The 26,195-nt window shown below is 51.2% G+C and overlaps 1 protein-coding gene across 2 annotated transcripts in view; it reads left to right on the forward strand.

Annotated features, from left to right (window-relative positions):
* The first annotated feature begins 5 nt into the window (after nucleotides 1-5).
* Nucleotides 6-26,195, forward strand: part of VRK3 (VRK serine/threonine kinase 3) — a 37,008-nt gene continuing 10,818 nt past the window's right edge. The window contains exons 1-12 of one of the 2 annotated variants that reach the window (XM_045441788.1): nucleotides 6-206; nucleotides 1,415-1,477; nucleotides 6,168-6,307; nucleotides 6,881-7,030; nucleotides 8,214-8,408; nucleotides 14,370-14,434; nucleotides 15,892-15,958; nucleotides 16,834-16,918; nucleotides 17,195-17,300; nucleotides 18,736-18,828; nucleotides 20,322-20,454; nucleotides 21,555-21,675. In XM_045441788.1, the coding sequence (XP_045297744.1) occupies nucleotides 6,169-6,307; nucleotides 6,881-7,030; nucleotides 8,214-8,408; nucleotides 14,370-14,434; nucleotides 15,892-15,958; nucleotides 16,834-16,918; nucleotides 17,195-17,300; nucleotides 18,736-18,828; nucleotides 20,322-20,454; nucleotides 21,555-21,675 (1,154 nt within the window). In that variant the 5' untranslated portion in view covers nucleotides 6-206; nucleotides 1,415-1,477; nucleotide 6,168. Of the gene's footprint in view, nucleotides 286-1,414; nucleotides 1,478-6,167; nucleotides 6,308-6,880; nucleotides 7,031-8,213; nucleotides 8,409-14,369; nucleotides 14,435-15,891; nucleotides 15,959-16,833; nucleotides 16,919-17,194; nucleotides 17,301-18,735; nucleotides 18,829-20,321; nucleotides 20,455-21,554; nucleotides 21,676-26,195 lie in introns of both variants that reach the window. The other variant, XM_045441787.1, reaches the window with a different exon arrangement.

Consider the following 26,195-nt stretch of genomic DNA (forward strand, 5'->3'; position numbering starts at 1 on the left):
ACGTTGGCACATGCGCAGTAGAACCAGAAACCCTCCAAAAGAGGGTGGAATGGGGGGTGGGCGATGAGGAAATAATCCCTCCCGGTCACTGCCAGAGGGCAGTCCGGAGGCCAGCAGCGCCTGCGCGGGCGCTGTCCTTCCTCGGGTCGAGGATGCGCGCGCAGCGCTTTCCGCCTCCCGGAAGTTTACGCGGGACAACTAAGAAGGTGAGTCCTACTTCCCGCGAAGGGTCGGAGAATCTGGCCGCAGATACCTGGCTCCCAACCCCGCTCACGAAGTCCAGAGGTGAGGGGAAAGTGAGGCAGAGAAGGGAGAGGTCTCCTGATGCAGTGACCACAGTTCGGTCGTGCTGCCTGTGACGTCAGCACGACCCTTTGTGGGAGACGGAGGCCCCCGGGCTGGGGGTCTCTATGAAAGACGCTTCTTGTCGCCGCGACTACTGATCTGTCCTTGCAGCCTTCTCAGGCCCCTGTGGGCTCTTGGCGGGTGTGGCTACGACGGGGATGGGCGGGGCTCATAGGGAGCTTGTCGGCCGTCCTGTCTTGACACTACGTCGTGCCCGATTTTTTGGGAGGGCGGGGCCTAGGCGAGTCGTGGTCATCCAGAAGACTGTCCCTCCTTCCCTGAGGTGGATGGAGTCTAGTAGCCTTTAGCTCTTTTGCTGTACAATGGCTGAGAACCTCCTAGGAGGGACGCAATTCTTAACACATAGCAAATGTTCAGTAAATATTGGTTGAACAAATAAAATAAACGGGTGAATGGATGATAAAGACTGGCCTGGGGCGCCTGGGTGGCGCAGTCGGTTAAGCGTCCGACTTCAGCCAGGTCACGATCTCGCGGTCCCGGAGTTCGAGCCCCGCGTCGGGCTCTGGGCTGATGGCTCAGAGCCTGGAGCCTGTTTCCGATTCTGTGTCTCCCTCTCTCTCTGCCCCTCCCCCGTTCATGCTCTGTCTCTCTCTGTCCCAAAAATAAATAAACGTTGAAAAAAAAAAAAATTAAAAAAAAAAAAAGACTGGCCTGAGCGTTGGAGCCTTGGGTTTAAGTCCTGAACTAGCCATGTGACCTTGGACAGGTGACTTTACTGTGAAACTGCCTTCTTCCATCCATATTTATTGAGCGTTTACTGTAACACTACCTCCATCTGACCTATTAAACAGTTGCTCATTTGTTTATTAATCTCATCCTCTGCCACTAGAATGTGAGCTTCCTCAGGTCAAGGGCCTCGTTTGTTTCCTTTGCTGCTGTATCCCCAGTGGTTAGCACATATTAGGAGTTAGGTGAGTGATTATTGAGTGAGTGAATGAACTTAGTACTTGCGGGCTACATAGCCAGTGATCGGTAAACATTAACCATTATCTTTCACTTATATGTGAAATGGGCCCGAGTCAACCTCTCCACTTTTATTCACTTACAGGACTCTTCTAAGATGGAGTTTCCAGCCCAGGGAATCTGAAGGCCAGACTGTGACCCCATTAAGGTACCATCCCCTCAGGGACAGGCCCCCTTATAGCTTATTCCCCACCAACAGCCTGCTCCTGTTCGCCTCCTCTGTGTTGCTGCTGTCAGACTTCACTCCCAGGAGGAAAGTTATCATGGATGTGACAGGGTCACTGGATTAGGTGCTTGCCCCATCCTAGAGGCCATCTTTAGCCAAGGGCACTTGGCACCGAGGGAAAACTCCACTTAAGGCAAAACCACTTAACACTGTAAAGCCAGAAAAACCCCAAAAAACAAAAAAACTGCCAAGTCTTCGGGGTGCCTGGGTGGCTCAGTCGGTTAAGCGTCTGACTCTTGATTTCAGCTCAGGTCGTGATCTCACAGTTTGTGAGTTCGTGCCCCATGTCGGACTCTGTGCTGACAGCAGGGAGCCTGCTTAGATTCTCTCTCTGTCCTTCTCTCTCTGCCCTTCCCCTGCTCATGTGCATACATGCTGTCTCTCTCAGAATAAATAAATTAAAAAACAAAACAAAATTAAAGTCTTAGTTTGCTAGTCAGATGAGGCCAGACTATGCTGCATTAGCAGCAGCCCCCATATCTCAGTGGCTGAACCCAAATTCAAGTTTCTCACGGATACAAAGCCTGGAACCACTCTTCAGGGTAGCTGCCCTCCAGGCCATTTTGATCTTGTGGCTCCAACGTCACCAGAAGGGCTTCAGGTGTGCAGTGGCCTGAAGCGAGAAGAGGAGGTGACTCCTCTAGCTTACCAAAAATGCTCACCCATATTTATCCCTTCGAGAAGAGAGATCTGTCCATTCAGATGTCAACCAGGACAACAAATTAAGTGCCACAACCAACCTACAGGTTTCCTTAAAAGACACTTGGCAACAGCCTTTGCGGTCTGACATCGTACACGGCTCCTTGGTGGGAGTTGAAGGAAGGGCAGTTTTCTGCGACAGTGTGGTTTCTGCTCTTCTGCAGACCAAGGGGAAGCACAACCCTCGTCTCCTCTGGCTGCGATTTCTTTCCTGAGCTCTTTGGACGGCCTGTGATTTTCAAGGGCAAGCACCGGAAGTCCATAAGTCAGCACCAAGTGGAAATGGAGAAGCCTGGGAGGCGCGGAACTTCCGGAAAGAGAAGGGGCAGAAGAGAAGGACTGACAACTGGAATGTAAATTGGATACGGGGCGTGATCTGGTCATAAGAGCCACTAACATAAAAGGCTTTCCGGGGGCCAGGCCCTGTTCTCAGCGCTTGATATAAATGTATTCATTTAGGCCCTAGCAACTACTCTAGTGGTCAAAAAAAGTACTGTTAGAAGCCGCATTTTACCATTGGGCAGACTGGGGCACAGAGAGGGTAAGTAACATGCCCAGCATGTAGCGGGTATGGAACCGAAATCCAGGAGCCTGGAGCCAGAGCCAGACTTTAAGGACTCTCCTGTTTACAGGTGCAACAGACACCAAGCTCTACGGTGAATACAGGAAAAGGGGTTTGATCAGACTGACCCAGACGCAAAAAGATAGTTATGGCATGATCTCACTTCTAGGTGGAATCTAAGGAAAAAAAAAAAAAAGCCAAACTCCTAGTAACAGAGAGTAGAATGGTGGTTACCAGAGGCTGTGGGGAAAAAGATATTGATCACAGGGGACAGACGTTCAGGGCATCTGGCTGGCTTCAGTTGGAAAAGCAGACAACTCTTGATCGCAGGGTCGTGAGTTCGAGCCCCACGTTGGGCGTGGGGCCTACTTTTAAAAGAAAGTGTTGGGGAGGGGACAAACTCAGTTATGATTAACAAATTCTGGAGACCATAGCGACTGTAGTCAATAATAATGTATCAAATACCTGAAATTTGCTAAGAAAATGGATCTCAAGGGTCCTCACCACCCACACAAAAATAGTGGCAGCTATGGGCAGCCACGGATATGTTAATCAGGCGGTTGTGGTAACCATTTCACAATATGGACAAATTGCAGCACATTGTGTGGTACGCCCCACATATGTACAATTTTTGTTTGTCAAAAATAAAAGAGGAGAGAACTTTCTCTTGCGAGGTGACATGAAGTCACGAGCAAACTTACTTTGGCTTGTGTTTCCATAGCCAGTTGGTAATCAGTACTATATGCCAAGTCTTAGACTAAAGGGCGAAGGAAATAATCTTACTTTCTTTTGCTATTTGAGATTTATAAATAGGGACACCTGGGTGGCTCAGTCAGTTAAGCCTCCGACTTCCGCTCAGGTCATGATCTCCCGGTCTGGTCCATGAGTTCGAGCCCCACCTCGGGCTCTGTGCTAAGCGATCAGAGCCTGGAGCCTGCTTGGGATTCTGTGTCTCCCTCCCTCTCTGCCCCTCCCCCGCTTGTGCTCTGTCTCTGTCTCTAAAATTAAACATTTTTTAAAAAGTTTAAAGTATATAAATAAATAAACAAATAAAATATATCTACTTAAAAAATAGGTAAAATAAAATATATCTACTTGAGGGGCACCTGGCTGGCTCAGTTGGTAGAGCATGTGACTCTTAATCTCGAGGTCATGAGTTCGAGTCTCGTGTGGTGTAGGGTTTACTTAAAATAAGAAAAAAAAAACAATAAATTAAAAAAAAAAGTAAAATATATCTACTTGAAGTACCCGTAGCACTGGCATCCTTGTTGATTTTCTCTTCATCGCTTAACTAATTTAATCCTGTTTTTACGGGTTGACTTGTGTCCCTCAGAATTCCATCATGTGGAAACCCTGACCCTGAGTACCTCAGAATGTGGCCATATTTGGAGATAGGGCCTTTAAAGAGGTAATTAAGTTAAAACAGGGTTGTTAGGGTAGGCCAGCCGCGGTCTGAATGTTTGTGTCCCCCTCCCCCAAAACGCATATTTTGAAATGCTAATGCCCAATGTGATGGTATTAGGGAGGGGAGCCTTTGGGGAGGAGGGTAGGTCACGAGGGTAGAGCCGTCACTAATGGGATCAGTATTCTTTTGAAGGAGACCCCAGATAGCTCCCTAGCCCCTTCCGCCATGTGGGGACTGAGGAAAAATTGTCAGTCTGGACCCCCAAAGGCCTTCACCAGAACTGAACCATGGTGGCCTTTTGACCTTGGACCTCCTAGTCTCCAGAACTCTGAGAAATAAGTTTCTGTTTTTCTTTTTTTTTTTAAATTTTTTTTTTTCAACGTTTATTTATTTTTGGGACAGAGAGAGACAGAGCATGAACGGGGGAGGGGCAGAGAGAGAGGGAGACACAGAATCGGAAATAGGCTCCAGGCTCCGAGCCATCAGCCCAGAGCTGGACGCGGGGCTCGAACTCACAGACCGCGAGATCGTGACCTGGCTGAAGTCGGACGCTTAACCGACTGCGCCACCCAGGCGCCCCAAGTTTCTGTTTTTCATAAGCCACGCAGTCTGTCATGTTTCAGTATCGCAGCCCAAACAGACCAAAGCGGGGCCCTGATCCCATATGACTGGTTCCTTACAAGAAGAGATTGGAACGCAGTCAGGGGGACGGCCATGTGAACACAGAAGGCAACCCTCTGTGAGCCAAGGAGAGAGGCCCCAGAAGAAACCAGCCTTGCTCACACCTTGATCTCCGACTTCTGGCCTCCAGAGTTCTGAGGAAATAAATTCTGTGGTTCAAACCCCTCAGGCAGCGGTGTTTGGGTACAGCAGCCCGAGCAAACGAATACACCTGCCGTGTCCTCCTTTTTAATAGGCTCTATGTGTACCTTTGGTTTTGATTGTTACAAGTGTTAGGGAATATCCCAGAGACACACAAAGCCTAAAGGATGATGTCAACACCTGTGTCTCACTAAGTCAGGCTAAGACAGGCTGTTTGCAGTAGCGGATGCTACGGTCCTCGGGGCTTAATGCAACGTGTATTTATTCACTGATCATGAGATTCCAGCGTGGACCCGACAGCCCTCCTTCATCTTGTAGCTATGCCAGGGGAGTGATGCGGCCTCCGGGGCCATGCGTGCTGAGAAGGGGTGGATGGAGGGGGTCCTCTGGCTCTTAACTGCCTCAGCTGGGAATTGACTTCCACTCACACGCCATTAACCAGGATTAGTTATGTGGCCCCGGTGTAACCACAGGGGACCCCCGGGAAGGGTAGGGGAGCACGTGGATATTTGGTGAGCATTCACGGTCTCTCCCAAACCGATTGTGTGTTTCAAGAAACAAACATCGGAAGCACAGGGGAAGACCCTCAGTGCTTCGGTGACCTGAGCGGTTCTGCGTAACTTTCATGGACTCCAAGGAATTCCCGTATCTTCTGTGAAACCTGCAGTTTCGCATTGCATTTTTCTGCTTTTGACCTGCCCGGGGCCATTAGGGGAGAGATGGGTGGCTAGAAGCTGGATGCAGTGGGGGGGGTGTGGATTTGTTTTAGAAGTGGCCACTTCCTGGGGAAGCGCCCAACTCTTGGTTTCAGCTCAGGTCATGATCTCACGGTTTGTGAGATCAAGCCCCGTGTCAGGCTCTGTGCTGGTAGCACAGAGTCTGCTTGGGATTCTCTCTCTCCCTCTCTCTCTCTGCCCCTTCCCCATTCTCTCTCTAAATAAATAAATACATTAAAAAAAAAAATAGAATAAGTGGCCACTTCCTAAGAGAGTATATTCCAATGTAGTAACTTTTCTCCCTTTTGCAATGTTGTCACCATGGGGAGTGCAGATGAACTACTCACTGGCAGTGGGTGAAGTTTTGCTTTCAGCTCCCTGTTCTCTCCGCCACCTTTTGTTTTCTAGCATGACCACCTTCTGTCCAAACTGTGGCAAAAATATCGAAGCAACATTCAAATTCTGCCCCTACTGTGGGAAACCTTTGCCTGTGGAGGAGCATGAAGGGTGCCAGACCTTTGTCAGACCGCTCACGTCATCCTTCCGAGGTAAGAACCAGCCCTTGGAGGGGTGACGAGTGCATGTATGCATGCATTGGGGGAGGAAGGCCGGAAACCTTTGCAGCCTGTCTGACCCGGCATTGATCCTGGGGCTGCCCAGGACTCAGACTCTGTCTACACTCAGTTTCCTGGCATCTGATCGGCCTCTGGGTTTTAAAGTTGACAACTCAGGGGGTGCCTGGCTGGCTTGGTCAGTGGAGCATCCGGCTCTTGATTGCGGCTCATGATTAGCAGGATCAAGCCCCACGTCCAGCTCTGCGCTAACAGGGCAGAGCCTGCTTGAGACTCTCTCTCCCCCTCTCTTTCTCTGCCCCTACCCTGCTCCCACACAGTGCATTCTCTCTCTCAAAATAAATAAACACAAAAAAATAAAAGAGAGGAGGAAAAAAATAAAATGAAGGGATAGTTTGCTTAGGTATTTAGGTGACCGAAGAAGCGAGGTTTGGCTCTGGGGATAGGCGGGAAGAGAGTGGTTGAATGTGCCCTCAGAGTTTTCCAGTTTAGGGTTGCCTGGAAAAGGCCTTTGTAATTTCAGTCTGCATCCTGTCTTCCTTTCTCCAGGCTCAAAGAGAAAGAGGAACACCAGTTCTGAAAGCTCTTCCAAGAAAGTGAGATGGTCCAGTGCTGTCACCTCTTCCTCGTCATCCGTCTTCTCTGATTGTGACAGTTCTGGGTCTGAAGATACCTCGAGACCCTGTGAGAGACCCAAAGGTGAGAGTTGGGGTCAACCTGGCCTGACTAGACGGGGAAAAGGTGGGTCACCGGACAGTATTTGGGGCATCCTTCCCCTGCCCGGGCATCCCCTACCCCGCCTAGATCCTCATTGCAGCATCCCTAGCCTCCAGTCCATCTACACACAGCCAGAGCCGCCCCTGTTCCCACCTGTGCATAGCCTCCTGCCTCCTGTCGCCCCTCCAGCCCCAGCTCTTCATCCTGGCATCGAGGGGCAGCTCTCTAGGAAGCCTTTCCTGAGCACCACAGGCTAGATCAAGGCTGTCTCGTCTCCCTCTCTTTGCCCTCTTAGCCCCCAGTGCCAGTGACACCCTCATTTGAGCACATGTCTCCTCCAGGCTCCATGGCCCTTTCTGCCTCACTTGCTAGACTGAGAGTCCTGTGTGGGCAGGGACCAGGTAGACTCATGTGCATAGGCCTGGAGCCAGCCGACGAGCCTGGGAGTCTTGAGGACCGTGTACCCTCTCCTTCCTAGTGGGCCCTTGGATCTAAAGTCACAGCCCCCAGTGCCTCCCTCTGTCCCTTGTTATCTCCAGGCCCCTCTGCCTCTTGCCATTCTACGCCTTGGGTGGATGGTGGGTGGGAAGAATGGAGTAGATAATATCTCTTCTTGTGTTGTTGTCTCTCTCCCCACCATTGCCCCCCATTCTCTTGCCAGTCTGGGAGCCTCTCAAGGGCAGGGCCTCTGTCTAACAAATTTCTGACTCTTTATGTTCAGCACAGGGTGGCCAGGTCCTGTTTCAGGATATTTTTGGTCGAATGTCTGGAAGGTCTTTTTTCCCCTCAGTAAACTTCTCTTCATCCAACAAGACCCAACTCAAACATCCCCTCCTCCAGGAAGCCTCTCTTGACTTCTCTAGGCAGTATCAGTTTCTCTCTCTTATCCCTCTGTATTGTCCTGTTTCGGACTCAGTTCTGACCGACGGTGTCCAGATCAGACTCCCCCACCAAATTAGGGGCTCCTGAGGGAAGGGCCCAGGTCTGACTCGTGTCCGGGTCCCCAGCTTTGTCGCACAAGGGCCTGACTCATGAAAGGTCCCGGGAAGCATTTGTTGAAAGAACAAATGAATAAGCGAACCCTATGATGAGCATTGTCCCATTACCCATCCAACTTGTCTTTCCCTGTTGCTGCTTTTTCCTTATTCTGACTATCTTCCTGCAGGGTCCTGGAGCAGACCCCCAACCCCCAAAAGCAGCCCACAGGCGACCAGGCAAAGCCCTCAGACCCTGAAGCGGAGCCGGGTGACAACCTCGCTTGAGGCTTTGCCCACAGGGACAGTGGTGACAGACAAGAATGGGCGACACTGGAAACTGGGATCCCTCCAGACCAGGGACAGCCAGGGCATTCTCTATAAAGGTATGCTGTCCACTGGCCGGCGGGTGCTGGGTCTGGCAGGGGCATCTCTGAGCCAGGGCAAGGGGCGGGGACCCCCTTTCCGAGAATGGAAATGAAAGCCATATCCCAGCTGCCCACCTGTCTCTAGGCAGCTTTCTCTTAGACTTGGGATTGCAAACCTACCCACCTGCAGGGGCTGGGCAGGTAGAGTAAGCGTGTTCAGGAGGCTAAAAGGTGATGGGGACATCTGGGGACCGTGGCCAACTGGGAATTCTGTGCCCTGTGTAACAAGGCACCCCCGTCCCGTTCCATGTCCACCTCTGTCATATGGGAGCGCAGGCCCAGTGAGGGTGAATGATGAGGACGATGATGAGTGTTCTATCAACCCTGCAGAGATAGCATGGAACCCCCCCCCCCAAAAAAAAAACAAAACAATTTGGTTTGATTGTTAAGAAGTGACACAGACCAAGAGAATGCAAAAGGCCAATTGCTTGAGAGCGGCTCTGAACCGCTCTGAACCAGGAAGGAAAGGTGCCTGATCGGGGTTTTTGTTTGGTTAAAGGGTGAGGCCCGGGCGAGGGTTCCCCACACAGGGGCCGGGGCCTCATGTGATTCGCCTCTCCCACCAGCACCACAGAAGGGAGCCCCTGGCTTTCTTATCAGCCTGCCCGGATGTGGAGTGGGGAGCGGAAGAGGCAGGGCCGGGCTTGGAAGCTGGCAGTAGTCAAAGATTAAAAAAAGAAGTCCGGGGCGCCCTGGTGGCTCAGTCAGTTAAGCGTCTGACTCTTGATTTCAGTTCAGGTCATGATTGCACAGTCATGAGATTGAGCCCTGTGTCGGGCTCCACTCTGGGCGAGGAGCCTGCTTAAGATTCTCTCTCTCCCTCTGCCCCTTGCCCCTGCTCATGCACTCTCTCTCGCTCGCTCTCAAAAAAAAAAAAAAAAAAAAAGGGGGGAGTCAGATACCTTGTTACAATGAAGAAAACAAAAACTGTGCACTGATTGGTATTAATCAACCTAATGTTTACTGAGTGCCTATTCAAGGCCGCACCGTGTTCCAAGTGCTTTATATGATTTTGGGGGTGGGGGGTGTTGTTATTTTGTCAAATGAGGTTGACCTTTCATCAAAATGACGATTTTAAAGTCTACTATTAAGTGAGTTGTAGTCCATTCATCATGCTGCACAGCCATCATGTGTATCTAGTTCCAGAACATTCCCATCACCCCTAATGGGAGCCCTGTACCAAAGCACCCACTCCCCACACCCCTCCTCGCAGCCTCAGGCAACCACTAATCTGCTCTGTCTGGGTTTCTCTGTTCTGGGTATTTCTGATAAATGCAGTGATACACTACATCATGGCCTTTTGTGTCTATATGCTGTCCCTCAGCGTGATGTTTTCAAGGTCCACCCACATCGCAGCACGTGTCAGAACTTCATTCTGCCTTGCGGCTGAATAGTATTCCAAGGTGTGCACACACCGCATCTGGTTTCTTCATGTTACGGGTCGGTGCACGTGTGCATTGTTTCCACACTTGGCCCTGGTGACTAGTGCTGCCGTGAGCATCTGCGCACACGTTTTCACATGGACGTGTGTTTGCTTCGTACTTGCTAACTCATAATGGATGTCAGCACTGTCGCTGCCCCATTTCCTAGATAAGCAAGCAGACTCCAGTGCTCGGCACAGAGCCTGACGCAGGGCTTGAGCTCACGAACCATGAGATTAGGACCTGAGCCAAAGTCAAGAGTCAGAAGCTTAACTGACTGAGCCCCCCAGGCACCCCGAGAATTGCAATTTTTAGTACGACAGCTGACACTCTTAGCTCACTGTGGGCCCCGCTCTAAGTTCATCACACCAATCAGCTCATCTTTTTTTTTTTTTTTTAATTTTATTTCTAATTTTATAAAATTTACATCCAAATTAGCATATAGTGCAACAGTGATTTCGGGAGTAGGTTCCTTGATGCCCCTTCCCCATTTAGCCCATCCCCCCTCCCACAAGCCCTCCCGTAACCCTCAGTTTGTTCTCCATATTTATGAGTCTCTTCTGTTTTGTCCCCCTCCGTTTTTATATTATTTTTGCTTCCCTTCCCTTATGTTCGTCTGTTTTGTCTTGTAAAGTCCTCCTATGAGTGAAGTCATACGATATTTGTCTTTCTCTGACTGACTAATTTCACTTAGCATAATACCCTCCACTTCCATCCACGTAGTCGCAAATGGCAAGATTTCATTCTTTTTGATTGCCGAGTAATACTCCATTGTATATATATACTACATCTTCTTTATCCATTCATCCATCGATGGCCATTAGGGCTCTTTCCATACTTTGGCTATTGTTGATAGTGCTGCTATAAACGTGGGGGTGCACGTGTCCCTTCGAAACGGCACGCCTGTATCCCGTGGATAAATGCCTAGTAGTGCAATTGCTGGGTCGTAGGGTAGTTCTATTTTTAGTTTTTTGAGGAAACTCCATACTGTTTTCCAGAGTGGCTGCACCAGCTTGCATTCCCCCCCCCTTTTTTTTTTGAGAGACAGAGAATGATGGAGGGACAAAGAGAGAGGCAGAAAGAGGATCTGAAGCGGGCTCTGCACTGACAGCAGAGAGCCCAATGTGGGGTTCGAACTCATGAACCATGAGATCATGACCTGAGCCAAAGTCAGACGCACAACTGACTGAGCCGCCTAGGCGCCCCCCCCCCCCCATATTATTCCCTTATTCATACAGCCCTATGAGTGGCCACCCTTTTCCTTTGTCAGTTCCTGAGTTCTAACGTCACCCTCCCCATCTCCCTGGAACAATTTGGGAGAACCAGTATCGGGTCACCACATAAATCCCCACAGCTGCTTACGGCGCTGTGCTTGTGAAAAGTAGCCTGGGCTCAAGTTCAGGACTACCCTCTGGGTCTGTGCCCTTGTGGACGGAGATTTGGGGCTTGTGTCAGTTTTCTGTGGCCACCGTAACAATTACCACAAACTTAGTGGCTTGAGACAGCACTCATTTGTTCTCTTACAGGCGTGGAGGTCAGAAGTCCAAAATCAGTCTCACGAGACTTTTGGAGGCTCTGGGGGTGGAGAGGGGCCTGTTTCCTTGCATTTTCGGGCTTCTAGAGGCGCCCGTGTTCCTGGGCTCATAGTCCTTCCTTCAGCTTCAAGGTGTATCAAGCTCCTCTCTGCTTCCATCACGCCCATGCCTTCCCCCCTTTCTCTAGTTACACCTTCTCTAACCCCCTTCTTTGTAGGAACTCTTGTGGGGCGCCTGGGTGGCTCAGTCGGTTCGTTCTGGTTATGCTGGATCCCAGACCAGCTTTCTTGCTCCAGGTGCAACATCTGGCAACTGGGAGCTTCCACGTGTTTGCCTGCTATGCTCTTGTCTGCATGCTCTCCATGTATCAGGTCTGCATCAGGCAGGGGTCTCCCCACGTCCCAGAGTCTGGAGCCCTGGATTGATAGCCTGGCTCTGCAGGGGCCAGTGACCAAGCTCATTGCCCTTCCTGGGCCCCTGTGGGCTCCCCTCTATAATGGGAATCGCCCAGCTGGCTCTGCAGGCTGTTGGCATGAGGGCCACATAGAGGAGCTCAAGAGAAAAAGCCCTTCATAATCTGCAGAGTAGTGCCTGAGATCGCACTGAAATTGCCAACTGTCCCTGCCTGCTTCTGAGCGTCAGGAGCATATGTGTCACCCGTCTGTGTGGGAACTCTGTGAGCTGGGTACTGTTAGCATGCCTGAGAGGTGCCACAGCCAGCTCCAGACACCCGTTGGTGATCTCCCCAAGCCCCCTTCTCACAGGTGGAAAGGACCCCTCTTTCCCCTGAGATCTGAGCCCCCCCCCCCATTTCCCTCTCTTAGGCTTGGCTCGGGTCACCCTCAGTCCTGGGTTCTGTAAACCCTGGACTCCCACCCTGCTCTGGCTGGAGCTTCATGAGGGCAAGGATGGCTTCTGGGTAACTGTCACCTCCCTTATTTCCACACCTTGGACAGCGCCAATCTGGCTGAGCAAGGGGCAGCAAGGATTTGAAAGGGTGGAGGAGGGCACAGAGAGCCTCGGGAGTGGACAACAGTGTGTCGGTTTATGGGCCCCGGATGATGTTGAGCACTCGTGATGAGCCTGGCTTGGTGCCAAGCTCCAGGGCTGAGTGGGCTCTCTGAGCGGTGCATGTGAAGGATGCAGCTAGCTTCAAATGTATGGTATGCGCTCAGCTACTGCCGTGCTCATTCCTGCTGGGCCACCTGAGCCCTTGTATCCAATCCTGGGGATGGGCTTCGTCACTCCTATTTCACAGGCATGGGAGTGGAGGCTCAGAGAGGTCTAGCACCTCGTGTAGAGTCACACAGAGAGTTGATTGCCCTGCGAGTAGCCTCTCTTGGCCTCTCTGACCCGCAGTTCTCCTCTCCTCCGGCAGGTGGCACTAACAACAATGGCAGCAGCAGCAGTAATCATAACATAGTAGACCTTCCGGGGCTGTCCTGAGCATTAAAGGGAGACCACGCGTGTAAAGCCGACACTTAACACGGGGTTTATCCTTGAGCAGAATGGGACAAGCAGGCAGGGTGTTTATGAAAAGAGAGGAGGAAGGAAGTGGATGGTGCCCCCCCACCCAGCTATAGGCTCAGATGGCCCCATGGGGACTCGGGGGCGGAAGTGGTCGTTCAGCACGGTTCCGTGTTGAGCCAGCAGGGCTGGATCAGCCATTGGATCTGGGCAGCCCCGGGATTGCAGCTCAGAGGACCCCGAGGGGCAGAAGTCAACCTGTGACGGCACTTCCCCGGGTGGGGATGGGGCTGGGACAACGCTTCATCCGTCCCATGGTACTCACCCACATGTGTAGACAAATGCAAATATCTGGTGTATTGGGGATCCCCAGGACCACCCCCCAGGCTCAGGTATTCACAAGGAGGACCCACAGGCCTCAGCACATAGTTGGGCCACAATGCATTTCAGCAAAAGAACACAGAGCACAGTCAAGGGAGGGGAAAGGCCCACGGAGTGACATCTGAGGGGAGACCAGCACAATCTTCTGAGAGTCCCTTCCCCAGGGGCTCCCGGAGGATGCACAAGGAAGTGTGACAACACACGTGAAGTGTTGTCTACCAGGGATGCTCCTGAGAGACCCAGCACCCAGTTTTGTTTTTTTTTTTCTTCATATGTATTTATTTATTTATTTATTTTTTTCAACGTTTATTTATTTTTGGGACAGAGAGAGACACAGCATGAACGGGGGAGGGGCAGAGAGAGAGGGAGACACAGAATCGGAAACAGGCTCCAGGCTCTGAGCCATCAGCCCAGAGCCTGACGCGGGGCTCGAACTCCCGGACCGCGAGATCGTGACCTGGCCGAAGTCGGACGCTTAACCGACTGCGCCACCCAGGCGCCCCCATATGTATTTATTTTTGATAGCATGAGCAAGGGAGGGGCAGAGAGACAGAGGATCTGAAGTGGGCTCTGCGCTGACAGCAGTGAGCCTGATGTGGGGGCTTGAACTCACAAACCACGATATCATGACCTGAGCTAAACTCAGACGCTCAACCAACTGAGCCCCCCAGGCCTCTCATACCCCAGGTTTTTATTGGTAGCTGGTCACTTAGGCACATCTGCCTGGAACATACCAACGTTCTAGACTCCCAGAAGGAAAGCAGATGTTCAGCATAATAGTTTGGGCACAGGGGGCCCCTCTGCTTGGTTCAGTGATGCTGGAACCCTCCTGAAATCCAAGTACCCAGACACCAGCCATGGACCACCCTTGCAAGCAAGCCTTTCCAAGGACAGAAGTCAGGCCTGCTTGGTAATAACCCTTTTTGTGTAGCTGAATATTAGCAGAGAGAAAGAAAAAAAAAGAACTTTTCCAAGACCTAGGAAGGAACAGGTCTTGAAAGCCAAGAATGCACTTGACAAGCGCAAGTGTTGCTTGCTCTTCACTGAGAAGTTTCAGGACTATGACTTTCACTTTCCCTGGTGATCATAACCTTGTTCGTTTTGTCCACCCACAGCCGAGCCTGTCTCCACCTTCACCTGCAAGTCAAGTCCCCAGAAACAAAGATTCTCGCTTAAACTAGTGAGTGTCCCTGGGGGGCAGTCACAAGGGGAGGGCCTGGGGCTTGGGCACCACTGACCTCCAAGCCCCCTCTGGGGGCTGGCACAGGCAGGAGAGCTCCACCTTAGCCTGCAGGGGGCAGTGGGACCTTGGGTGGGGCACATCTCCCTCCAGCCTCAGGTTCTTTATCACAGGGGACCTGGGAAGCTGCAGTCAAGTTCTCCCTGAGCCCTGGTTCCGGTGCTGTTGGGCTGTGCAGTCTGGAGGGGCTGAGTGTCCTCTCCCTTGCAATGAAGCCACTAGTACCCGCATTGTGTGGCCCACTTGCCCACTACCTGTCTGCCTCATAGCATGTGTTTGTTGAGCACCCACTGTATTTCACTGTGCCGGATGTTAGAGTCCATCAGAGAAGCAATCTGATGGGGTCCTTGCACTGAGGAGTCCGTGAAATCTGCCCCCAGAATACCGTGGCAGCCAGTCCGGTTGCCTTCCCCTGGCCCTAGACAGAGACTGTGTGAGTGGTTCAGAGCGAGGACTCCGGAGCCAGGCTCACAGATGAGTCATAGCCCCTGTTCGTCGAGAGCCTGTTCCATGCCTGACCCTGGGTTAAGAGTCTCACAAGCAAGCCTGTGAGCTGGTTACTCTGTTTCCCCATTTAATAGGTGAGATAATGGGGACTCATCACTGGCCCAGGGGCAACCAGCATGCAAGTTGCTTTCTTCACTGCTGTATCTCCAATGCCAGTAGAGTGCTCAGCACATAATAGGTGCTCTGTAGAAAGAATGAATGAATGGCAGAGCTGAGCTTTGAACCTAGCTCTTTAGCCCTGTGCTCTTAAGAACCCAGCTGTACTAGTTGTGTTTAATTAAAATACTCAGTTTGCATTGTAGAAAAAATGATCCGATATTATTAATGGCTTCAGCAAAAGTAATAGTTTACTTTATTCACGTAAAAGTCTGGGGCAGTAGTCCAGGGCTATCACTGTGGTTCCATGAACAGGGGAGCCCACTTTCTCTCTCGTTGCTCCCACATGGGTGGCTCCACATGGGCTGAGATGGGTGCCTCAGCTCCCACCATCTCCTCTGCATTCCAGCCAACTGGAACAGAAGCGAAAAGGGAGAGCCTGCCCAGCCCTTTGAGGGCATAACCTGAAAGTTGCCCACATCTCTTCTGCTTACATCTCCATTGGCCAGAACTTGGTCACATGGTCATTCCTCACTGCCAGGGAGGCTGGGAAATGTTGTTTTTAGCTGAAGGCCACATGTCTAGGGAAACTTGTGGATCCTATCATAAAAGAAATCTGGGCAATGGAAATAACACGTTCACATGCAGCACCCTAGGGGATTTGGTTCTGAAGTGGGGGACTTGGTGATGGTTGTGCTGGCACTAACCTGGGGTGATATCTGGCCAGTAATGTCCTTGAAGCCCTTGTCTAAGAGCTTGCATTTGACACCTTTCCCCCTGCCGTTCCCGACTAGGATGCCAAGGATGGGCGCTTGTTCATTGAGCAGAACTTCTTCCAGCGGGCGGCCAAGCCTCTGCAAGGTATTCTGCAGGGAAATGGACAAGGGGGAGAGAACTGTGAATTCTTGGTCAGAGCAACTAACTTCCCCCTGAAGGTGTGGGAAAGGGCCCAGTTGCACCCCATCACCCCTTGGGCCTTGGGCCTCAGAGGACAGACACCGTGGGCCTGGAGAGCCTAGTGTTGAATTATCAGAAGTAGCACGGCCAGTTGCTCAACGTAGTCATTACTTAAAATCGATCACATCAGCCTACAATCAACTAAATTGTATTAAGAACAGTAGTAAATATTCAAATACTCAAAACTCATCACTTCCTAATTACTTGTCTACATTATCTATGACCTATACTCTCGGGGTTGTTTACAGCCATTGTGCCTGCTGGGTGAAAACACCGCGCGATGGCGTGCTGGCATCTCTTCCAGCCACACATTCTGTCACGTCAGATCAGTGGCCCGAAATCGGCCGTGGTGGGAAGTGTTTACACCACGAAAGTTGGCAAACACTGCAGCTCAGGGCTGTCCCCCCCCTGGCCAGCACATACTGGGTCTGTATCACCCGACTGAGATGCTGGAAGGTGGGCAGGCATCCAATGATGCCAGGACCAGCGGAGACGTTTCCTGATCTTACTAGTCACACATGTGAATCCAGAGGTTACTCTGTTGTTCTGAGGCCTCCGCTCCAGATTTGTATGTGCTTTCCGCCTCGTTCACCCCCTGTCACCCGCAGATACAGATGACAGCCCGAGGTCAGCGATGCCCACCCTGTCCCCACCCTGCTGTCACCCACTCGCAGAGGTGGTGTCTCTGACTGGGAGTACTGCTCTGCTTCCGCCCTGAGAACGGGCTGTGGGCCCGGGACCAGGTGGACTCTAACTTCTCAGTTCCCTGCCTCCCACAGTGCACAAGTGGAAGAAGCTGAACTCGACCCCCCTCCTGGCCATCCCCACCTGTGTCGGTTTTGGCATTCACCAGGACAGGTACAGGTGAGTCACTTCACGTGCCAGCCACCTCACTGGTCCCGCTCTTTCTCTCCCCGTCACGTGGCCAGGCATGGCTGGGACCCCGGAGCCATTGGCCAGTCAGTTGCTTCTTTCTCCACAGCGTTGAGCCACGCTGATCCCCTCCCAATCCGGAACCCTTGATCTTGCCCAGGACCGGGACCTTGTGGCCACCCAGCCACGGTCCCTCCTTGGTGGCCTGGATTCTGCCCCCCTGCCCCGGTCATCTCTCCCACCTCCTGGGATACTCATATCTTCCAGGTTCTTGGTGTTTCCCACCCTGGGGAGGAGCCTTCAGTCGGTCCTGGATGACAACCCAAAGCATATAATGTCGGTGAGGTCTGTGTTCCAGATGGCCTGCCGGCTGGTATGTACCTAGAAGTTGCTGACTCCCACCCAGGGGATGGCGCACTAGGTCCTAGATTACCAGTTGGCCTGTTCATTGACACATTCAACCCGTGTCTCCCTCTGCTAGACACCGGGGCTAGTGCTTGACAGGCACAGGTGGGCACTAGGCCATTAGAACCAGAGTGACGAGCATTCCCAGGTGAGAGGTGGAAGAAGGGGCCCCAGCCTGAAAAAGAGGGGCTCAGCTGGGCTTCCTAGTAGAAGCCACGAGTGGGAAATCGCACGGTGCCAGGTGGAGTGGGAGTGGAGATTCATGAAGAGAATATTCCAGGCCAAGGATACAGCTTGGGCAGAGGCTTGTATAGGAGAGAGCATAAGGCATTTGTTTCTTCATTCATTCATTCATTCATTCACTCATTCCCTCATCCATCCATCCTTTCATTAAATATTTATCAGGTCCCTGCTGGGTGTCTGACACCGTCCCAGGGGCTGGGAGTAGCACAGACATGGTTGTTATGTCTAGTGGGGGAGGATGATCTTAAAGTAAACAGTTTCACAAGCCTCAAACGTCCTCTGAATAGAAATGTCCCTCTGCTATGATGGAGGATAAGAGGACCCAATTTAAATTGCCGGAGAGGTGGAAGTGGCCAGGGAGTGACACGTTAAGAGTCCTGAAGGTCTACATGCTCAGTGTGTCTTCAGTGTGACATGTAGAGGGGGAAGGGGTGGACAAGGCGGGCTTGATGTGGAGAGGTCGGTAGCGACCAGATCATTCAGAACACCAAGCTGAGGACCTGGGACTCTTTCCTGAGGGCACTAGGGAGCCATAGGAGGATCGGGAGCAAGGGAAGAGCAGGACCAGCTCTGCGTGCAGAAAAGCCCTGTGGTCCGTGTGGGGATGGACTGGTGGGGCGAGATGGAGACCGGGCGAGGTTGGCACGAGCGGACAGGGCCTGAGAAGAAGATGGGCTGTAGGGACAGAGAACAAGCAGAACCTAGTGGAAAGGCAGGCCTTGGGGTCAAGGTGGGCTTGGGGATATATTCAGGATGTAACTACCACCCAGGCAGGTCAGTGTATGGGTCTAGAGTTCAGTAGAGAAGTCAGAGCTGGACATAAGACATGCAAATTGCGGGGCACCTGGGCTGGCTCAATCAGTGGAGCACAAAACCCTTGATCTCAGGGTTGTGAGTTCGAGCCCCGCGCTGGGTATAGAGATTACTAAAAAATTTTAAGAACTTAAAAAAAACAAAAAAACAAGACATGCTTGGGTGTGTTGGCAGATGGGGCTTCCTAATGCTTCACTCAGAATTAGGCTTAAACAGTCTTTCCCCTTCCAACCACAAGTAGCGCCTCTGACCCTAGGCCTAAGTGGAGATTCCTTCACTGGGCTTTGCCTCAGAACCTCTTTGTGTTAGTCAAGCTACTCATGGAGAGGCTGTCTTTCTTCCCCCAGCTGGATGCCCTGGAGTTCCTCCATGAGAATGAATACGTCCATGGAAATGTGACAGCTGAGAACATCTTTGTTAATCCAGAGGACCTGAGCCAGGTAATAGCTAGGTCCCCTCCACCCTAGGGGCTCTCTGGGCTCAGTGTCTCATCTGTCCCAAAACATCCGTGTATTTCACCATGCTTATTACAGATAAAGAATTGTTGTCTGTCATATGTAAAGGGCTCCTTTGAATAAATAAGAAGAGATAAGCAACTTAGTAGAACGATGAAAAACGGATAGGAAAAGCAGTTCATAGAAAAAGAAACCCACAGGTTGGTTAAGTATGTGAAAAGATGCTCAACCTCCCTAAATGATGTCAGTGGTCATAGAAATGAAAATTAAAACATCCTATTTTAAGAGTAGACAAAACTTAAAAGAATGGTTATCTGTTGCTGATAAGGATGTAAGGAAACAAATTCTTTATATACTGTTGGAAGTGGGAATTGGCCAACCTTTCTGGAAGGCAGTTTGGATATAGTCAGAATTTTAAATGGGTATGTTTTTCTGATCCACCAGTTAGGAATGTGTCCTATATGTATACTCACAGGCCTCTGCAAAGATATATGTACAAAATGTTTCTGACAGCACTGATTGTGATAGTAAAGAGGGAGAACCTTAAGTATACACTCCTGGTAGGGGTGCTGATTAAAAAACCTTTTAAAGTAAATTCGAATTACTTTTTCAGTTGCAAATGACAGAAACCTGATTTAACATGGCTTTAAAAAGAAAATGTTTAAGGGGTGTTGCAAATTGTGGCCCATTGAGTGGAAAAAGCCAGAACCTCGCTGGCTTCAGGCACGGCTGAATGGGGTCTATCTGGCTCCAGATTTTAATACCCGGAACTACTACTAAAATGCCAAAAACAGGGCGCCTGGGTGGCTCAGTCCGTTAAGTATCTGACTTTGGCTCAGGTCGTGATCTCGCAGTTCATGAGTTCAAGCCCTGCATCGGGGTCTGTGCTGACAGCTCAGAGCCTGGAGCCTGCTTCGGATTCTGTGTCTCCCTCTCTGCCCTTCTCCCAGTCGCACTCTGTGTGTGTCTCTCTCTCTCAAAAATAAATAAACATTAAAATGCAAAAAGCTGTTGCGGGGGAGCGCCTGGGTGGTTCAGTCAGTTAAGCGTCTGACTGTTGATCTCAGTTCAGGTCTTGATCTCAGGGTCGTGAGTTCAAGCACCGCATTGGGCTCTGTACTAGGTGTGCAGCCCACTTTAAAAACCTGCAAAAACCAGGTGTCCCACAAGAGGTATAATGATGTCAACAAGAGGTATAATTTCCCTTTGTGGAAAACTAGAGCCCCTTCTGCATCCGTGCGTTTACCAGGTATTCAAAGAAAGCTATTTGAAACAACGCATAAGAGACGATTATTAGTCATTCCTTCTGGGCATGGGTTGGAAGCTGTGGATGGTCAGTTTGGGTTCTTTTCATTTCACACCCGTCTGTACTGTTCGGCATGCACTTGTTTCAAATTGCAGCCGTGATTGAAATCTCTGGCTTAAGAATCCAAGCTCGTAACTTCCAAACTGAATGGCTTCTCTCCGTGTCCACCCAGGTGATGCTGGGAGGCTATGGTTTCACCTTCCGCTATGCCCCCGGTGGCAAACACGTGGCCAATGTGGAAGGCAGCAGGAGCCCACATGAGGGGGACCTTGAGTTCATTAGCCTTGACCTGCACAAGGGATGTGGTAAGGGTCTGGAGAAGGGGTTCGGGACCATGGAGGTACACTTCTCATATAAGGGCAGTTCTGGGTTTTCACAGCCACGGACAGCAGGTGGCTAGACACAGGAGTCACACTAAGGGAACCATAATGGGAATTTGGAACCATGGATGGGCTGTATCAGGGAGTTGTAGGGCAGCCGTTCAGCACCAATGACAACAGCGAGTAGCTGGACACAAGGAGGCCCCAGAGTTTCAGAGGTTCAGGTTCGAGATCTGGTTTCGGCTTAGAACATGAGAGTTGCCCAAGAGTCTGGAGCTCAGGAGTAAGTCTGGACAGAGACCCAGATATCAGCAGTATCTCAGGAGCTGTCAGCTGAAGCCCTGGGTGAGGAATGAGATTATCCAAGGAAAATGTACAGAATAAGTAAGAAGAAAGTACTTTGAGGAGAAGATTCCTTGAGGAGGTCTCAGCCTCTCTGTCCCAAATCCCTTGATGTCATGGCCATCCATGTGCCTGCCTGTGTCCTCCCACCAGACTGACCTCCCCCAAGAAAGGGGTGGTCCCTGTGCTTCCAATATCGGAAGGTCTGGTACAGTCAACTCTCAGTGTTTACAAAAATTGTTCTCTGAAACATAATAAAAATAAATCAGACAGTCTCCCTTACCTCCTCTATTGAGGCTGGGTTCATTGCCCATCCTTCTGGGCTCCCTCTCACCCTGTCCTGCTTCCCCTGCAGCTCAGGTAATCCCACACTGTACTGTGTCCCCATTAGACTGTCAAGGGCTGGGACCCAACCAAACTCTTGTCTGGGATTTAAGAAGGTGTAATGGGGCCTGGTACACAGAGCCGAGGACTCAGTGAATGAATGAAAGACAAGAGATGAGGGAGTAAGCTAGTGAGAGCGGGGATGGTAAGGATGGCTGAGAGAGTGAACGAGAGTAAAAGAGACTCGTCACAGCGTGAGAGCAGGCAAATGAAAAGTGAATGAACAGACTAAAGCTCGTGTGCTTAGATGGTTGAGTCCATGAGGGCAAGGTTCAGTCAGAGAGAGAAAGGAAGCGGGTGGATCTGTCAGGGAGTAGAGCATTTGGACTGAGCTGCCGCCTCTTGCCCTCCCTTCCCAGGGCCCTTCCGCCGCAGCGACCTCCAGACCCTGGGCTACTGTTTGCTGAAGTGGCTGTACGGGATCCTGCCATGGACAAACTGCCTTCCCAACACCGAAAAGATCATGAAGCTGAAACAGAAGTGAGTCTAGGGGTCAGCAGAAGCCAGGACTGGCCTGGCACCCCCACAGGTGGGGCAGAAGCTCAGAACCCACCAGGGAACAAAAAGGAGGGGGAAGCAGTGTCCCACAGAGTCAAGGCCTCTGCAGCTCTCGGGGGTGTCCTCTAGCATTCATTCCAGCAGACAGGAGCGTGGGCTCTGGAGCCATGTTGCCTGTGGTGAGACGCCAGCCTCCCCACTGCAGGGTGTAGGGTGGGCAACCTAACCTTCACAAGCCTCAGTATCCTCCGTGGGATGAGATCTTAGCAGGGTCTGTGGAAGGATTCAGGGGAGTCAGCTACACAGCGCTCAGCACAGAGCCTGACCTATAGAAAATGCCCACTATGCACAGGGCACCATGACTCATTCATACCTTCACAGACAAATGGAAAACCTGAGCAGTTAGGCCTGGACTCTGCCTCAGCGTCTGGCTACACCGGCCACCAGTGTCCATACCTCCTCTCCCCACCCTCTGCTTGTAAAACCCCCAGATCCTGCGTGTTCTGGTTTAGGCATTCAGCACCAAGGGCAGCGGTGAAGGGGGTAGAGTCGCTGGATGCAGAGGGAAGTGGGGCCATGTGAGGTTCAGTACCGAGGACCGCAGGCAGACACGGGCAGCTGGGCTCGAAGGGAAGTGAGCACTGGCACTTTGGTCTTCAGCACCAAGGACAGCGGGAGACTAGCTGGGAAGCGTGGCTGTGTGAGATTCAGTACCATGGACAGCCGGCATTTGGGCTCCGAGGGGAGGGAGCACTTTGGTCCTCAGCACCAAGGACAGTAGACAGCTGGACACAGGAAAGCCCTGAAGGTCCAGAGGTTAGGATTCAAGCCCTGGTATAGATAGACTGAGGGTGGTGAGAGTTGCCTAGGAGTCATCCTGGAGGGCCCACCTAGAAGATGGTTTGGCCATCCACATCTGAAGGGCAGGAGTGAAGTGTAAACAGAGATTCAGACCTCATTGGTATCTCAGAGGTTGTCACTAGAAGCCCTGGGAGAGAAAGATTGCCCAGGGGAAGTGTGCCTAGTGGAAAGAGGGAAAACTCTAGGGAACAGCACGGAGTCCTTTTGTGCTCCTCAGTTCTTAATGTGCTGTGTTACTGGTTCACGTTGAGACTCTCTCTCGTTCTATTTTTTCCCTTTTATATCCCCCACTACCTTTTTCAACCATGGACACCCACTCAACCATACTTACTATATGTTCTACAGATGTTTGCTTAACTGTATTTGTTTCCTAAAACTTGCATGATGGTGGTGGTATTGTGTGTGTGTTTGACTTGCATAAATGGTATTCTGCTCTAAATCTCATCTGTTTTTGACATTTTTCACTCAGCTCTGTGTTCTTCGATTTTAACCGCATTGTCACATGTGCACTGAGTTGACTGTCTCTGACTACTGCTTCTCAATATGTTTGTGTAGATAGGTCTGCAACCTTGAATGATGTATGACGACCGTATCTAATTTGCATAAATGGTACCGAGCTCTGAATTTCATTCTGTTTCTTGCTTCCTTTCACTTACTGCTGTGTTTTTTAACTTGAGCTACGTTGCTAATTCACTGCCTCCAAATACTACTCGTGAATTTGTCTGGATGTATATGTATCCTTGAAAAATACGTGATGTCACTGTTGGGTGTGCATTTAATTGGCACAAATGGTACCGTGCCCTGAATCTTATATTCCCTCAGGTTTCTACTTAAACACTCCCCCCTGGGGGTAGGGGGCTTCTCTCACCCCCCACTGCATCAGGCTTCCTGCTTGTGCATGCTCAGAGGAAGGGATCTGCCCCTGTCACGTTGGCCCGCTCCTACCTGATGACCTCTATTCGAGGCGAACATTTATCATAACACTTGTCTGTGCCGGGCTCTGCGCCCATTGTTTCCCTGTGTCATCCTCAGAACAACTCTGAGGTAAGCTGTCTTATGATTGAGACACAGAGAGCTTAGGTAATCAGCCCTGGTCACACAGCTACTAAGTAGAGGTGCTTAGACTCACACCCAGGCCATTCGACTCCAGAGAAGTTTCTTTCACCTCAAAGCCGTGTGGGAGGATGGAATGTTGGCACGGGGATGCAGCCTTTCTTCACTCGACAGATATTTATTATAATTTTTTTTTTTTTAATTTTTTTTTTTCAACGTTTATTTATTTTTGGGACAGAGAGAGACAGAGCATGAACGGGGGAGGGGCAGAGAGAGAGGGAGACACAGAATCGGAAACAGGCTCCAGGCTCTGAGCCATCAGCCCAGAGCCTGACGCAGGCAGGGCTCGAACTCCCGGACCGCGAGATCGTGACCTGGCTGAAGTCGGACGCTTAACCGACTGCGCCACCCAGGCGCCCCGATTATAATTTTTTTTAATGTCTATTTCTTTTTGAGAGAGAGAGCAAGTGAGGGAGGGGCAGAGAGAGAGGGAGACAGGAACCGAAGCAGGCTCCGCACTGAGAGCACAGAACCCGATGCAGAGCTTGAACCCACGAACTGTGAGATCATGACCTGAGCCGAAGTTGGACACTCAACCGATTGAGTCACCCAGGTGCCCCTGAACAGAGACTTACCGAACACCGTCTACGCACCACACTCTGCTCTAGTCCCTGGGGATACAGGAATAACTGAGCCAAACATCCCTGCCTTCAGGGAACTCACACCCTAGTGGGGGAGACAAAACAGTAAAGAGATAAATGAGTAAAGCACACAGCATGTCACAGGCCAGACTGGTTGGGGCCATCAGGTTGGAGCCCTGAGTGTGGCTGTGGGCACTCACTGCTCCTTTAGATTTAATGGCCAGGCAGGTCTCATGACAGTGGTGACAGGTGAGTCGCCTCCGGAAGGGTAGTGAGGCAAGGAGGATGTCTCATTTTGGCATATAAGGGCGCTTATGTGCCCTTGACGTCTCTGCAGGAGGAGGGAGAGACAGGGAAAGAGAAGCCCCTGGCTCCCAGGCTTTCACAGGCAATCTCTGCATCAGAAGGCAGCCTCAGAACCCTCCAGAACATGAGCCCCTTGCCCTATTTTCTTGGAGTGTATTTTTGCCCTTACTCTCTAGTTTTCTAGTAGCTTTCCATTCTTGAAATGAAGCCAGGGGAAAACGAGTCGCAGAATTTAGGAACACGGCTAGTAGGAGCATACGGCCCAACTGCCAAGGCGTTACGTGTGCCTGAGGCCTGTGAACAGCTCCTTTGCACGTTTCTGTCGTGTTAAAGACAAGGCTGAGCTGCTCTTACCAGGAGATCCCAAAACACGACGGTTCGGACGAAGAAGATTACTTCCCTCTCAGTAACGGCACCTTGGCGCCCTTCAACGTCCACATATCCTTTTCTGGCGCTAACTGCTGGTCACCATCTCTCGCTGCTCTTACAGGGCAGGCCTGGGAGTGGCATGCATCCCTTGGTCGCAGAGCCACCCAAGCTGCAGTGGGGGCTGGAAAACGTCTGTAGCCTAGGGCTGCTGACCCTTGGGGTCCTGCCCTTGAAGGGGAGAAGGGACAGTGGACGGCAGCCGGAGACTCCTCCATGGTGCCACCTTTAGTCCCATTTCTGTGAGGGCAGGGGCCACACCAGCTCTCTTTGTCACTGGGTTGCTCACAGAATGGCCCCTGACGCATCGTGGGCGCTCATGAAATAGTTGTGGAATGAATGAATAAGGAAACAACGCGTGAGCCTTCATTCACAGGCCTGGGCTTCAGCGTGGACAGACAGGTCAGGCAGACAAGGCCCCAGCCGTGGGGGGATTCCCAGGCTGGGAGGAGACATGGGCAGGAAGGAGGTGGAGGCAGCCCCAGGAGCATTGTGGGAGCAGAGGGGAGGCACGTTACCCGGCCTCAGGCCACTGGGTGCCTTTACCCAAGAGATTCCTGACCCAGTCTGTACAGAGCAGAGGGCTTTCCCAGGCAGGCAAGGGGAGGCGAGATTTCTCGACAGATAGGAAAGCTCATACATGACCTATTCATTCATTCAGAACCTGTCTCCTGGTGGCATTTTTGTGCCAGGGAAATGCTGGAGACCCAGATGTGAATCAGCTGAGGGCACTGCTTGTCGCCAGTGAAATCACCCATTGAGGCTCCACTGGGTCGAATCCTCCGGCCACTACTTCCTCTAACTCCCCAGAACAGCCCTATCCCCCTTTTCACATCTCTGCCACCTTCCCCTTCACAAGAGATAATCAGTGAACGGGATATGCTTCTCTAGAAGGCTGTACACTTGCCAAATTGGTCCAGAGTAAAGAAAATAGGCCCAAGGGGCGCCTGGATGGCTCAGTTGGTTGAGCATCTGACTCTTGATTTCGGCTCAGGTCACAATCTCACAGTTCATGGGAGCGAGCCCCGTGTCGGGCTCTGCGAACTTGGGATTCTCTCTCTCTGTATCTCTCTCTGCTCCTCCCCTGCTCGTGTGCTCGTGCACACTCTCTCTTGTTCTCAAAATAAATAAACATTTTTAAATAAAATAGGTCCTAGTAATAATTTTAACATCCGTGATTTAAGTATGAGTTCATTCCCAAGCCCCGGAGCCTGA

The sequence above is a fragment of the Leopardus geoffroyi genome, chromosome E2 (genome assembly GCF_018350155.1).
Source record: "Leopardus geoffroyi isolate Oge1 chromosome E2, O.geoffroyi_Oge1_pat1.0, whole genome shotgun sequence".
Taxonomy (NCBI): domain Eukaryota; kingdom Metazoa; phylum Chordata; class Mammalia; order Carnivora; family Felidae; genus Leopardus; species Leopardus geoffroyi.